General features: G+C 39.9%; 1 protein-coding gene and 2 long non-coding RNA genes across 4 annotated transcripts in view; 1 reads left to right on the top strand and 2 right to left on the bottom strand.

Moving 5' to 3' along the window:
- Positions 1-16,317, top strand: part of PLS1 (plastin 1) — a 129,434-nt gene that overhangs the window by 55,598 nt on the left and 57,519 nt on the right. For both annotated transcript variants that reach the window (XM_070793680.1, XM_070793685.1), the window contains one exon: positions 14,681-14,786. In XM_070793680.1, coding sequence (XP_070649781.1) covers positions 14,717-14,786 — 70 coding nt within the window. In that variant the 5' untranslated portion in view covers positions 14,681-14,716. The remainder of the gene's footprint in view (positions 1-14,680; positions 14,787-16,317) is intronic.
- Positions 1-16,317, bottom strand: part of LOC109559554 (uncharacterized) — a 69,314-nt gene that overhangs the window by 46,535 nt on the left and 6,462 nt on the right. The window lies entirely within an intron of this gene.
- Positions 1,971-14,688, bottom strand: LOC139184178 (uncharacterized). The gene is made up of 3 exons (XR_011567712.1): positions 14,573-14,688; positions 12,535-12,618; positions 1,971-5,820 (listed from the first exon to the last, which is right to left on the bottom strand). It is a non-coding gene; the product is annotated as an uncharacterized lncRNA (long non-coding RNA).

Below are 16,317 nucleotides of genomic sequence, written 5' to 3'. Positions count from 1 at the left end.
AAGCATGTGGAGAAAATAATACTTGAAGTGTTGATATTGTAACACAATATGATAGGAACTTGGGTAACACTTTGTATTGAATTTTCTCAGCCAGAGAAGTCCTAAAGCGGGGGTAGGGTTGGGGGAGAGTAGATGGGATATAAATAATAAATGAGAAGAAAAGATCCTGGGATGGCGGGCAGATCCAGTTACCTGAGTGGGAATCTGATTGATGGGCTCGTGACCTGCTGGCCCCTCTTCTCTCAGAGGAACTGACCCTTGGAAATGTCCCTCATTGGGATCAGGGATGTCATGAGTGGTGCACAACTGAGGTTGTGTTTTCATACATCAAGGGACTAAATATTTTCCTCTGGCCCTTAGAATGAGCTAATTTGTTTGGAGTGTTTCTAGAGAGACACAGCATTTCCTCTGAGGTCCTTAGAGGGGCCAAGTGGAATAACTTAAAATTAGGGAGCTGCAGAACCAAAATGAATAGACCAGAGTTCTAGTTTGATACCCCTGGTGTTTATAGTAATTCAAATTGTTTCCCAAATTTAAAAATCAAAGTTCATGTAAAAATGTGGATTTCTGAAGGAAAAAAAGCATTTCTGGCTTCCCTTTAAACACCAGAAGACCAGGCAACTTTGGGCCTGATTCTGCTAGACAACAGTTTACTGGACCTCTGCCTTGACTTCCCCTTTTAAAGCCCTGGTTAGCATCATGGACACATCAGGAAAAGGGGTGGAGAATGGGGAGTCAGATACAGGGACCTTCTATATAGGATATAGGGACCTCCTCCCTCGTCTTAGACTTCAATAACGGGGAAGAATTTCCATGGCTTGCAGAACAGAGATATTGCTGAGCTTGGGGTCATAGGGCTTCATTGGCCAGTAGGCTCTGAGAAGTACCAATTGCCACTTCATAGATCATAATAACCTCAGTTTTCGTTATATTCCTTTAATTTTGAATTTAGAGCTTGAAGCTTCGGGAAGACTGGGGGACTAAGGCTTCCTGTTGTTTCACACCTCCAGTGGTTCTAATTACAATCTTCTATACATATTCTTGACTTAAACTTTGATCAATAAACTCTACTTTGTATCTTTTCAGTTTAGTTCAGTCACTCAGTCGTGTCCGACTCTTTGCGACCCCATGAACCTCAGCATGCCAGGCCTCCCTGTCCATCACCAACTCCTGGAGTTTATCCAAAACTCATGTCCATTGAGTCGGTGATGCCATCCAACCATCTCATCCTCTGTCGTTCCCTTCTCCTCCTGCCCTCAATCTTTCCCAGCATCAGGGTCATTTTCCAGTGAGTCAGTTCTTCCCATCAGGTAGCCAAAGTATTGGAGTTTCAGCTTCAGCATCAGTCCTTCCAATGAATATTCAGGACTGATTTCCTTTAGGACTGAGTGGTTGGATCTCCTTGCAGTCCAAGGGACTCTCAAGATTCTTCTCCAACACTACAGTTCAAAAGCATCAATTCTTCGGTGCTCAGCTTTCTTTATAGTCCAACTCTCACATCCATACATGACTACTGGAAAAACCATAGCCTTGACTAGATGGACATTTCCTGACAAAGTAATGTCTCTGCTTTTTAATATGCTGTCTATGTTGGTCATAACTTTCCTTCTTTTAGCTATCCATTTAATGTAGTTTCCTATTTCTCAACTTAAAAAAAATTACTAACTTTGGCTAACGGAGGGGCAGAGCTTTCCCTGCCCCTTGGACAGGCTGCAGTGGAGGAGCTGTGTCTACACCATGCAGGCATGGTGGATCCTTTAGAACACCTGTCCGGGTAGACCGAGGGCACAGAGTGGGAGATGAGCTTTACATATTGTCCCCTCTGCCTAGGCTAGTGCTTTACCGCTTCTGCACTTGCACCCACTGTCAGTATTAGGGTTTCAGAACTGAGCCAGCACTTATTTGGTTTTAGTCAGGAATAATGAGGAGAACTCTGATAAGGGCATTGTGAGGAAAGACCAAATTACTAGTATTTTTTTACACACTCATTTAATCATTCAGTGAGCAACTCAGACTCTTCACAACTACTCATTCAGTTGCATAAGTCAAATGACTTTTGAACCTCTGTGCTTGAGTGACCAAATCACATACACAAAGTATTGAAGGTCAGAGTTGTGGTGCCAGCAGCTTCTGGTGTCTGTCCTTGGGATGGTTATTTTTTCCAAGTCCTTCTGTATAATCTGCTTTTTTTGGGTCTGAGTCCACTTTTGGACTCCAAATACTTGTTGACTCACCACATGCTTTTACATAGGTATTTTGATTTGGGTCATGCCCACCTCTGATTTGCACTTTTGTTTTAAGAAAGAAAGAGAAATAAAGTAAGAGAGTTTTGCTGCAACATGAGTCCTTCACCTGCTAAATGCTTCTCTGAGAGCTCCTGTTTCTGTTTTATTAAAAAGTTTTAGGTCTCTTTCTCTCATTCTTGTTTTCTCTCCAATGCATATGTTTGCGTGTGCTGTGTACATACACATGCATGTGTACACACACACACATACACACACCCTTTTAGCCTTCTTGTATTCTACTACACACACACACACACACACACACACACACACACACCTCTTTTAGCCTTCTTGCATTCTACTCCATATGCTATGATTGCCTTGGCTACAATTCATCCAGAAAGTTCCAACCCAGGATTATATATGATATATACTGAATGCCCCTACAGGAAATGATATATAGTGTAGAAGAGGGGCCTTTAAATCCAGATTAAAACAGAAAGTGAATTAGGAATTGATTCTCGTTTGTTTATCAGAGAGATGTAATCATAAGATTACTTTGTCATTTACCCCAAAATCAGTTTTAGTTAAGCTTCTCAGGTGTTTATAGCTGAACGTGGTCAGTATTATATTGAATGTTGTTTTAGAAGAGACTGATTCTTATTCATCTTTAAATCTCATTAGTCCAGTCAAATAATACTTACTCATTGAGTACTTGAATGAATGTAAGCTCCCCAACCAGAGGCTTCATAATGGGGCTTTAAAGTAAATGGATGTAGAAAGATCTTGGTGGAAATTCTAGCAGCCACTCAATACTCAGAAGCCAACCCCAATTCCATGCTGAGGTGTACAGAGACACAGAACTACAGTGAGTGTAACTGAGGCTGGTCACGGAGGTGACCCATGCAACGAGTGGGGACAAGATGTATACAGATTCTCTCTGCTCTTCTCTACTTTGCTGATGGAGCTGGTGATGGACAGGAAAGCCTGGTGTACTGCAGTCCATGGAGTCGCAAAGAGTAGGACATGACTGAGCGACTAAATTGAACTAGGAAAAAGTTGGCAAAAATTATTTTGCAAGATTTAAGGGAAAGGTTGACTAAAGATTATTTTGAAAGATTTTGAACCCATGTGGGTTCAAAATTTCAGTGCCATCTTTGTGCCTCTAATACTCATCACCATGAACAGGTGCTCGTAAGTCATTGTTGAATAAATAATAAGGAGGGGAGAGAATGAGGACTGGTTACTGAGATGCTGAAACCCCCACTTAGTCTTTTTACCCATCTGTTGGTGACACATTTCCCGTGGACCGTTGTTTGGTTTGGCCCTTTTTTGATCTAGTACCATCCCTGCTCTTGGAGCTTCTCTGGTGGCTCAGATGGTAAAGAATCTGCCTGCTTATGCAGGAGACCTGGGTTCGATCTCTGGGTTGGGAGGATCCTCTGGAGAAGGGCATGGCACCCCACTCCTGCCTGGAGAATTCCATGGACAGAGGTGCCTGGTAGGCTTCAGTCCATGGGATCACAAAGAGTTGGACACGACTAAGCAACTGACACTTTCACTTTTTCATCCCTGCTCTATGAAGGGAAATATCGCTATTAATAAATTTTACTAATATTTTCCCATATATATAATATGATAAGACCATGGGGAACACAAAAAGAAGAAAACATATATTTTTTACCTGCAAAGAGACAGCAATGATGTTAGGAAGATAAGAATAAAATAGCAAAATGTGACTATTACAAGACAACACATATTCAAGAATACAATAATGAATGTATTATTGTATCCATTGCCATCACAATAATGTATGTAGATAATACATAAGAGGCAAGGAAAAGACAGAGGTGCTCATATCTAAGGCAGGTGGGAAGGAGTTAAGGACATGTCGGGGGTGGTGAGTGGACTGTTGGTTGAGAGTTAGGGGCAGAAAGCATGTTAACTTGGTAGTGTGGGGAGTAATGAGATGGTTAAGACTTGGAAAAACTAAAGAGGGGGGAAGAGCCCCAACATTAAGATAGCAATAACAGTATTGTTATTTTTTTGTCTTGTTTGTTTTAGCAGGAGATTGGCAGGCGTCCCTTTGAGAGGTCACAAATGAGTCAACCTGGAGCCAAACCCCTTCATCCCAGGTGTTAATCCTGGCTTAACTCCTCATAATGGTGTCTAATTATGTTTTCTGGTGCAGGCACTTAGGAAGTTATTTTGCTTATTTGAGAAAAAGTTAATTCATAGTAACCATAGCTACTATTTTAAAAAATAGTTTGGGGGTTAAAAAATTCTAGCTGTTAGCAATCAAATTAATCACTTTTTAGGAATGTTTTTTACCTAACATGTCTGCCTCTTGTAGAATGAATGAGGAAGTTGAGCTCAGTTCTGTCAGACCAGAAGGATGCTCAGGGAAAATTTGAATTAGTGTACCCATTAAAAATTCTCTCTGTCCAAAGGGCTATCCTGGTTGGTATGTAGAGTAGGAGACTAATATTTAACAAACTCAGTGGTATCCAAATTCACACTTATATTAGTGAGTCGGTGGACTTTCCTGTTAACTAAAGAAAGTCTGATTTGAAAAACTGAACAAGTTGATACGGAACATGAATGTTTGCTTTTTACAGAATGAATGATGCAGTGAAATACAATCAAAAAAGGCAATTGCTGGAAATATTATAGACAGATGAAAATATTTTTCCAGATTTCCTTTACACTAGAAAGAAAACTCTTCAATTAATTTATATTTCTTTGCTGTTTACGTTTCACATAGGGATATATTCCAGTGACCCTGTGATCTTTCAACTGTAATGGAGAGTTGAATATAGAATGTAACAGGCAAAGAGGAGGGCTGTGGTGGGAGCTAGGATCACAGTTGGTGAAGAAGGGAAGGAGAGGACACCAGTAGAAGGTACTGAAATGCCCTGGCACCTCTGATCCTAGTCACTTCTCTAGAGAGACACCATCAAGGCTTTTACCGTAAAAAAGTCAGGTAGGAAAGAAATATCACATTTCTTTATATTCTATTTTTTGGCCACATGACTTGGGGGTTCTTAGTTCCCGGACCAGGGATTGAACCGACACCATCGGCAGCAAGAGTGTGGAGTCCTGACTGCTGGACAGCCAAGGAATCCCCTCTTTATGTTCTTGAAAGCAACTTTATTTTGACTGTGATGCCTCATCCTGCCTGAGTCCCGTCAAGTCTTAGGCACCTGGAATCTGTCCATCAGCCTCTGTTGTCTCGGGATCTTAGAGACGGCAAAGGCTGGGAGGAAGTGCTTTCATCCTTGGTCCTTCATCCTCTGAGGGGGCCTGGGAAACATGCACCGGCTCAGCCCGTGGGTCCCTCCAGCAGAGGTTCTGTGGCACTTCGTCCCTTCTCTCTGCCTCCCCCGGGCCTCTTTGCTCACATCCACGGCTTCCCCTCCGTTTCCACCAGGATAATCTTTCCTTCTCTTCATCTTCTTCAGAGGTGGTCTTCTCCTGCCGCCCCATTCCCAGCACAACCAGCCTAAGTGAGCCCCGAGAAGGCTTGTGCTTCTGTCCAAAGACTGAAGGGACCGCAGGTTCCAATCTGCTTTTGCCTTCTGGACTGCCAGAACTCCTAAGACAAGATTTAGTTATTGGTTTTTGAACGGGGTGGGAGAATAAATACAAGTTATATTTCAATAAATTATTCTGCCCCAATATTATTAACTATTTTTATTGCTTATGATTAAAGTATTAAAGAGATTTTTTTCCCCAAAAAACCTTGAGGGGCTTTGGGAAATTTTTCCCTTTTCAAAACACATTCTTTTGTTATCTTTATTATTTTTACTGAGTTTAAAAATTAAAGTAATGAATTATTTAAAACAGATGTTAAAAGTTTACCATAATTGTTTCGAATTTATCATTAAAAAAAAAAAGATCAGCTCTAGCCCGCAGATGTGCCCCTTACCTCCTTCTCCACATGCATGCGTGTGCCAAGTCGCTTCAGTCATGTCCGACTCTTTTTGACCCTATGGATCATAGCCCGCCAGGCTCCCCTGTCCTTGGGATTCTCCACACAAGAATACTGGAGTGGGATGCTGTGCTCTCCTCTGGGGAATCTTCCCAACCCAGGGATCGAATCCACATCTCTTAAGTCTCCTGCATTGGCAGGTGGGTTCTTTGCCACTAGCGCTACCTGGGAAGCCCTTCTCCTTAGACAACCTGGGAAGCTCCTTTTCCATAGACAAACACTATTCTTAATTTGTTGTGTCTTTCCCGTGTGTTTTTAAGTCTTACTACATGTGTATGGTAGGATAAAGGACACGTAAAGTATTCTGTGTTTTATAATTTACAATAATTGGTATACTGTGTGTATCCTTTAGCACTTTGGTTTTTCGATTTACTATTTTTTTTAAGAAGCAGGTAGATGCAGTTCATTTATCCTACTGTTGTATAAATATTTTGTTGATTAAACAATCATGTATTTACCCATTATTCAACTAAAGAAAACAGGCAGATGCCCTTAAAATAAAAATACGGTTGGAATAATTTAACACCTTGAGGGTTTGTTAGTCACTCATACATAAGTGTCAATTGGTCCTCAACCCTTTCTTCAAAACTACTTGTGTGTGGGAACTACCTGTGATGCTGGCAGTGGGAGAACAGGGATAGGGACATTAATTGAACTGTATGTAGATTTGAGAGCTAAGGTTAAGAAGCTGATTTGTTTTTTAATCTTCTATTTTGCCTGCCTGCCTTGGGCAGGTTATCTAATCTCAGTAGTCTTCTAATTTACATTTTAAGGGAGGATGTTTGTTCCATCAGTAGAAGAATAGGTAAATGGTGAGGTTATTGTGTGAGGAGAACAGCATGGTTCCAGCCTCACTGAAAGTTCTAAGTATTTGCCATCAGTGTTTACAATACTAGAGAAGGGGGAGTGAGGGAAGAAGGGAATTTTGAAAGACGGACTAGGGGGAAGGCTGTGTGCCCTGAGTCAGTGGCTCCCTCAAGAATTCAGAATCTCAGGTGACCCGGACCTGGGACCGCAGTGAGAGGAGGGAAAGCAGAAGAGCTGGGAAGCCAGAAAGTACCAGTGAAGACAGCTTCGGTCCCTCACAGTTTGGGCCTTTGGGACTGGTAGAAAGGCATCAAAGTCTTGGTGGTCTCAGAGTTGTTTCTGATGCCTTTTTTCCTGAAACTGTCCAAAGAACTTTAGAACCTGCCAGCCATAAAGAGCTACTTAGGCTAATTTTGGTAAAGCTTTTAGAGGTTCAAGGAAGCTAGAAATTTGAGGGAGGAGAAAAGATCAGATCCAATTTCATCTAAATTAAGAAGTCCATTTTTAGAATATACTGTTAACTTTCCAAATTTATGTTTGGTTGTGTCAGGGTACACTTAAGAATTAAGACAGGGAAGAAAGGTTTTACTTGGTAAAAGAAGGTGTTATTTAAAATTATATGGGCTAAAAAAAGAAAAAAACAGGAGGAAAGAAGAGTTGCAATTACTGAAGATGTATAGGACCGACACATAAGATGTACCTGTCTAGAAAATCCAGCATAACCTTCCCTGTTGCTGGGTCTCTGACAGTGATCCTGGCTGTCTCTGGCTCCTTTTCATAGGACTGACTTTGGAAAGCTGTGCTGTTCTGAGCCATCTCAGGCATCCAGGTAGGTGAGCGTCAGTGCCAGGTGTCTGGGTACCGATTAGTGATGGGTGCTTCATTTCTAAAACTACAGAGTGAATTCTAGTGACTCTGTGTTTTGGTGTTTCAGGACTGACAAGTTATGTGCTTGATAAGTATGAGTTGACCTAGTTGGAAGTTTGTCCCCAAAACTTTACAAAGAATTTTACAGGGGCTGATTTCTTTTAAAATGCAAATTCTTATTTCACAGGTATATATGCTTCATATGTTACATAAATTATTGTATGATTATTGGACAGTTACATATTTATACATTTTATGGTTTGATATCAGATTGTATTGGGGAGACTTCAGAAGGTACTGGCCTAGAGGAAGGAATAAGACACAGTAGGGCTCTGCTACAGCTTGGTTCGGAGCCTCTGAGAGTTCTTCACGTTGGGACACTGAGAAAGTTATTGAATCCTCTGAACCATCCCTTTGTCAATTATAAAATGAGGACAGTACCTGCCTTATGGAGTCATGAGAAAGAGAATGGACACAAAGCATTTAAGAGAGTGCATTAATCATCTAACTATGGGACTAGTAAGAAAAATATTGGGCTACTAGCTATAGGGTCATTGGGGTTTTCTTCTAAAATGTTACCTACTACTTTGAAAATTTAATTCTCTTCCGTAAAGTTTTAGGGCCTTTCCTGGTGGCTTAGACAGTAAAGAATTTGCTGGCAGTGTGGGAGACCTAGGTTAGATCCTTGGGTTGGGAAGATTCCCTGAGAAGGAAATGGCAACTCACTCCAGTATTCTTGCCTGGAGAATTCCATGGACAGAGGAGCCTGGTGGGCTACAGTCCATGGGGTCGCAAAATTTTAAGAGTCTGTGCTATCTTATTGTAGCAGAAACATTTTCCCATGGAAAAACATCATAGTAAGCAATTTATTTGGGATCATGTAGCTAGAACAGTTTTTTATACATCAAATTCAACAGCTGTATTTTCTCAGCCAACAGTGTGTTACTCCTGATAGGTTTATTGTGCAATATAAAAATGCTTGTTAAGATACACTATGTAGTGTCTTAGTTTTTTGCATTGTACTTGATTATCATAATTTTGCAAAAATCTAGAAAAATACTGATACTGTATGCATGAGTCTGCACTTATGAAAGAGGCGATATGTTTTCCATTACCATTCTACTGCTAAATCTTCATGCCTTTGTAGAAAGCTATAAATTATTTTGCTATTTTAATCATAGTATTTTGCCTCTAAGGAAATATGAGGCAAATATTACTTAAAATCGTAACATATAGTGTAAGAACTATATATAGTAATCTTATTGTCTGTCAGTATTCAATAATGTATACTTTCAAACCACTAGTATTTATTTTGTTTCCATTGTCTTTCCACAATTACTTCTTTTTTAAAAAAATATTTATTTCTGACTGTACTGGGTCTTAGTTATGGCATGAAAACTGTTGGTTGCAGCATGTGTGATCTAGTTCCCTGACCAGGCATCAAAACCGGGTCGCCTGCATTGGGAGTGTGGAGTTTTAGCCACTGGACCACCTGGGAAGTTCCCATCACAATCACTTCTCTTGTTTTTCAGTTATTTTTTATTTTGGCTGCCTTTAGTCTAAAAAAGTGACTAAAAATATGTAATGAAAAATAAGCTCCCTTTTTACTTGGCCTCCAATTCCCCATTTCCCCTAGAAAGGCAATCACTATTACCTTTCTTTGTATCCTTCTGGAAATGCTTTTATAAATATGCAACTGATATAGCTCCCCCTCCCCCAGCCATACTGAATTTTCTGCTCCTTGTTTTATTCTTTTAATAATATATTTTAAAGGGACTTCCTTGGTGGTCCAGTAGTTAAGACCCCATGTCCAATGGAGGGGGCGAAGATGCTATTCCCGATTAGGGAACTAAGATCTTGCATGTTGCGGCCAAAAAAAAAAAAAAAAACCAGAAGAAGAATATATTTTAAAGATTGTTCTGTATCTATTATATTTGCTTCATTTAAATACTAAAGGACTTGTGTAATGCATCTATTATATTTGCTTCATTTAAATACTAAAGGACTTGTGTAATGCTACAAACTTCTTTATACTTATAATAACATTTGGGTAAATTGCTTTTTCACTAATTTTATGTGCTGGTTCTGCTGGATTATGGGAGAATAAAAATATTTCATGTAATTAACAAGTGACATATATTTAAATAGGCTTGAGCAAAGAATGGAACCCCAGGTGTATTTATCATTTCATAGGCAAGGTCAACACAAGGACCGTTAATTTGCAGCATTTCTGTGGAGTGCAAATGCTAAAATTGGACCACTATTTTTAAAACTTGAGGCAAGGGATAGAAACCATTCTGAATATGGGAAAGGATATGCAGAATGACCAAACCACAGAAACTGGAAGCCAGCCACAGCAGAATTAGCATTTTGCAGACTGGGAGGTTATTCTTAAACGTTCTAAAAGGACTGTTCCATCTCTTTCACCACAAAATAAGTAAACATTCTAAAAGTGAGAATTCAATAAAATGTGAATATGTACTTACTGCTAACATGTAAGAAATTGCATTTACTGCCTTTTTCTTACTCTACAGAACTGAGCTCTTCAGGTTTTTTTAAAAAAGTGTAGAAAGAAATAGAGGGCAATGGTGTATGTATGTATTTAAAAACTAAACAATTTTATTACATATTTAGTTAGAATCAGGCCCCAGAGTAACTGTAAGACATAGAAATCTGTCATTTTGCAACCTACTGAATGGGAGAACAGATTTCCAAATGATAGGACTGATAAGGGGTTAATATCCAACATATATAAACAGTTCATATAACTCAAGATCAAAAAAACAAACAGCCCAATTAAAAAATGAAGATAAGAACTGAATAGACATTTTTCCAAAGAGGAATTACAGGTGGTCACAGCCACATGAAAAGATGCTCAACATCACTGATCATCAGGGAAATGAAAATCAAAACCAAATGAGATATCACCTCACACCTGTCAGAATGGCTATCATCAAAATGACCGCAAATAACAAATGTTGAAGAGAATGTGGAGAAAAGAGAACCCTTGTACACTGTTGGTGAGAATGTAAATAGTGAAAGTGAAAGTGTTCGTCACTCAGTTACGTTGACTCTGGGACTCCATGGACTGTAGCCAGGCTCCTCTGTCCATGGGATTCTCCAGGCAAGAATACTGGAGTGGGTAGCCATCCCTTTCTCCAGGGAATCTTCCTGACCCAGGGATCAAACCTGGATCTTCCACACTGTGGGCAGATTCTTTACCATCTGAGCCACCAGGGAAGCCCACCATGGACAACAGTAGGGAGGTTTCTCAAAAAACTAAATATAGAACTACCACGCTGCTACTGCTAAGTCGCTTCAGTCATGTCTGACTCTGTGCGACCCCATAGACGGCAGCCCACTAGGCTCCCCCATCCCTGGGATTCTCCAGGCAAGAACACTGGAGCGGGTTGCCATTTCCTTCTCCAAGAACTACCATAAAACCCCAAAATTCCACTCCTGAGTATATAACCAAACCCCCCCCAAAACGCTTTCCGAAAGATACTTATACCTCGATGTTCCTAACAGTTTTATTTGCAGTAGCCAAGATAGGGAAGCAACCTAACTGTCCATCAGTAGATGAATGGCTAAAGAAGATGTACATACACACACACACACACACACAATGGAATACTGCTCAGCTGTAAAAGAGAATGAAGTTTTGCCATATGCAGCAACCTGCATGGACTTGGAAGGCATTATGCTAAGTGAAATAAGTCAGAGAAAGACAAATACTGCATGATATCACATACACGTGGGATCTAAAAAAATACAATAAACTAGTGAATATAACAACAACAAAAAAGAAGTGGACTCCCAGATTTAGAGAACAAACCAGTGGTTACCAGTGGGGAAAGAGAAGGGCAAGGGGCAACACAGGGATAGGGGATTAAAAGGTATAAACTATTAGGTGTAGAGTAAGTGACAAGGATTTATTGTACAGCACAGGAAATATAGCCAATATTTTATAATAACTATAATAGAGTATAACCTTTAAAAATTGTGAATCACTATATTGTATACCAACTGTACTTTAACAAAAATAATGTCTTTTGAAAGAATAACAAAAATCCTAAACAACTTGGTTTACAGATCATGAATGACAAATATACTGTACTCTTTAGAAGGATTCACATAATTTAATATGATTTTTAAGTAATCAGTGAAATGGCACCCCACTCCAGTACTCTTGCCTGGAAAATCCCATGGATGGAGGAGCCTGGTAGGCTGCAGTCCATGGGGTCGCTATGAGTCGGACACGACTGAATGACTTCACTTTCACTTTTCACTTTCATGCACTGGAGGAGGAAATGGCAACCCACTCCAGTGTTCTTGCCTGGAGAATCCCAGGGACGGCAGGGCCTGGTGGGCTGCCGTCTGTGGGGTCGCACAGAGTCAGATATGACTGAAGTGACTTAGCAGCAGCAGCAGCAGTGAAAATTTTAATTCAATTATTTCAAAAAATTATATGCTTCCCCCCAAATCAGAGATGTTCAGGGATGATGTTGAACCTCTTATATAAATATGTGTATAAAAATTTTTTTTCCTACTTAGCTTCAGTACTTATTTAGTTCATTTTCACTTTCTGAAATACACATTAAAGTAATGAGGTGTGTATAAGAGGTATACATAATTTGTACTCACCTTTAGCTTTATATTGAATAGTCAAACCACGAAGTCACTTTAAAAATAGGAGTTGCCATTTCTCCAAAGAAGACATACAGATGGCTAACAAACACATGAAAAGATGCTCAACATCACTCATTATCAGAGAAATGCAAATCAAAACCACTATGAGGTACCATTTCACACCAGCCAGAATGGCTGCAATCCAAAAATCTACAAGCAATAAATGCTGGAGAGGGTGTGGAGAAAAGGGAACCCTCTTACACTGTTGGTGGGAATGCAAACTAGTACAGCCACTATGGAGAACAGTGTGGAGATTCCTTAAAAAACTGGAAATAGAACTGCCTTATGATCCAGCAATCCCACTGCTGGGCATACACACTGAGGAAACCAGAAGGGAAAAAGACACGTGTACCCCAATGTTCATCGCAGCACTGTTTATAATAGCCAGGACATGGAAGCAGCCTAGATGTCCATCAGCATACAAATGGATAAGAAAGCAGTGGTACATATACACAATGGAGTATTACTCAGCCATTAAAAAGAATACATTTGAATCAGTTCTAATGAGGTGGATGAAACTGGAGCCTATTATACAGAGGGAAGTAAGCCAGAAAGAAAAACACCAATACAGTATACTAACACATATATATGGAATTTAGAAAGATGGTAACAATAACCCTGTATACGAGACAGCAAAAGAGACACTGATGTATAGAACAGTCTTTTGGACTCTATGGCAGAGGGAGAGGGTGGGATGATTTGGGAGAACGGCATTGAAACATGTATAATATCATATATGAAACAAGTCGCCAGTCCAGGTTCTATGCACGATACTGGATGCTTGGGGCTGGTGCACTGGCACGACCCAGAGGGATGGTATGGGGAGGAAGGAGGGAGGAGGGTTCAGGATGGGGAACACAGGTATACCTGTGGCGGATTCATTTCAATATTTGTCAAAACCAATACAATATTGTAAAGTTTAAAAATAAAATAAAATTAATCCTGCTATCTGAAAAAAAAAAATAGGAGTTGCCTTGTTACATATCAGAAGTATTAAAAATGTAAGTAATTCTTGGGAATTCTCTGGCAGTCCAGTGGTTAGGACTTGGCGCTTTCACTGCTGTGGCCTGAGTTCAGTCCCTGGTTGGGAAAATCAGATCACTGCAAGCTATGAGGTGTGGCCTCCCCCCAAAAGTCAATAATTCCTCCTTGAGATATTTATTTATAGCAATAAACATGGCTATGTACAGAGATTTATCTGTAAGGCTGTTCATTGTAGCATTCATTTACAATGCAAAATTGGAAGCAGTGCAAACACTGTGAAACAAGGGATTTACCAAATAAGTTATTATGTGGCCACTAAAAATTATGTTGATACATATAATATATTAGCACAAAAAATTATACTCACATTTCACGCCCCCATAAAGGTACAGGTGCATTTGAAAAGCAGACCAGAAAGATGTAGATGACAAAAAGTACTAGTTGATATTTCTGGAGAGTAGGATTGTGGATAAGTTACATTTCTGATTTGGGCATTTGTTACCAATTATTTTCTACAATGACTATTATATACCTGCTTTTCTTACAATCCAGTTTTACATCAGTCTTCTTTTTTTTGGTTTTAGTTTGTTTATCCTGCTTGGAATAAGAAAGGCCCCACTAATCTGGGAAAGACCTCGCTCAAGGAAAGGGAGAGGAGGTGGCTGTGGCTGTGGTTGAATAATGTAAAGTTGAACATTTGAGCCACAAGCTCCATCCCGAAATCATCAGCCTCTCACTTACATGATTCACGTCCTAAAATTTTACTTTTCGACCACATCCTGAGTATTTTTAAATGCTATACTTTTCTCAACTTGAAATGCTTATTTTTCTGAAACAGTGAAGTCAAATAGAAAGGAAAATTATACAAGCCATTGAGAAATGCCTTTGCTTTGGATAAGCACAGGGTGTGAAAAAACCAGTGTTTCTTCCCTGTTATTGTCTGCCTGACCTATGTTGGGAAAGAGTGTTACCAGGGAATCTATTCCTACTTGTTCCTTGTCAGCCTTACCTCTCAGGTGGTTTCTTCCAGATGCTTTACTGCCTGTGTCCTCTGTTCTTGTTTAGATAAATGTTTGCAAAGGGCTCATGTTCTTTTTTCTCACGTTGCTTTTTCCAGATATAAAGACCTGAAGGTAGTCTTTCCTATTCAGAGATGGAGAACAGTACCACCACCATTTCTCGGGAGGAGCTGGAGGAACTACAAGAAGCCTTTAATAAAATAGGTATGCTTGAGAAAAACTAAATGCACAGTTACTATTCTGCTGGATACCAGCCTTCCAGGAATGGAACAATGCCTTCCATTGCTTCTACTGTTCTCTAACCCCCAGATGTATTCCCTTTTTCTTTTGTATCCCATCTGGGTTTCACTGGATTCTTTTCTTTCTTTCTAAAAGATAAACTAAGACTGGCTTGAATTTCTGGGAGAATTGGACTTTGAATTCTCTGATCATTTCTTTGCAGAGAATACTCCAGGTTAATGAATGACAGTGTAACTGAATATGCTTAATGTGATCTCATTACAGAGAAAAAAATATGGAAACACTTCCTTGTGTGTAAACTGAACTCTGGCCTCCGTGTGTTTGTCATGAACAATGACATGTTTTGACTTCATGCAGAGTATTTTAAAACCTCGATATGATTTTTAAAGACCATATGTCTTATTTTCCTCTTCACTTGTGCATAATGTTTTTTAAAAGTATTGTTTTTAAAGGCTGCATGCCTTATACTTCTTCTTTCACTTTTATTTATTTATTTCTTATTCTTTCACTTTAAAAGCCATCCAGTGTTTTGTCTCTATGTCATTTTGACAGCTAGGTCTTTTTCTTCCAAAAACTCCCCCATCCTCTGATGGATCGTGATTCTCCTGCATTTTACTCGTAGGAGAACTGTGTTGATACCGTCTTTTCCTCTACTCTGCAAGTGGTGAAAGATGAGCACAGGAAATAATAGACATAGAAACAGAGACAGCCCCAATGTTGTTCCTGCCTCAGGGGGCTCCTGCCTTGGTGCGTTAGAGCACCCCACAAAAAAACAGAGTCAGACCAGGGAGGATGGGGTGGTCACAGTTGGTCTTGGGCCTCGATTTCTCTTAAACTTAGTGAATAATGTCTAAAATTAATGTATGAAATGTAGTGCGGAAGTTTTAGAAACTAAGATAAAGAAAGGAAGATTTAACTTAAAAAACAAACGAAAAAAAAAAACCCAAGGCTCCCTCTCTCAAAAAAAAAGCAAAAGTAATGCTTTCAGGAAGCTTATGACTTGCAAAACATTGCTATGAAATAAAGTGAACTCTGCACATCTGTGGGCCTTTCCACTTCTCCTTGCTTAGCTGTTTTGAGAGTAACTCAGACCTTGAGAATACAATCCACCTGGTGGCCGCCTTTGGCTCATAATGAATTCCTTAACCTTGGTCTTTATTTTAATGGGCTTCCCTGGTGTCTCAGACAGTAATGCGTCTGCCTGCAATGTGGAAGACCTGGGTTCAATCCCTGGGTTGGGAAGATCCCCTAGAGAAAAAAATGGCAACCCACTGCAGTATTCTTGCCTGGAAAATTCCATGGACTGAGGAGCCTGGTAGGCTACAGTCCATGCGGTCGCAAAGAGTCGGACACAACTGAGCGACTTCACTTTCACTTTCTTTATTTTGGCAGTGCTAGAGCACTGCATGACTATGATGTGGTTTCTAAAACGTTATTGTTAAAAATACATTTTGGGCTTCCCTGGTGGAGCAGTAGTTAGGAATCCGCCTGGCAA

The sequence above is a fragment of the Bos indicus genome, chromosome 1, assembly GCF_029378745.1.
Source record: "Bos indicus isolate NIAB-ARS_2022 breed Sahiwal x Tharparkar chromosome 1, NIAB-ARS_B.indTharparkar_mat_pri_1.0, whole genome shotgun sequence".
Lineage (NCBI taxonomy): Eukaryota > Metazoa > Chordata > Mammalia > Artiodactyla > Bovidae > Bos > Bos indicus.
This window is presented reverse-complemented; position numbering and strand designations above follow the sequence as displayed.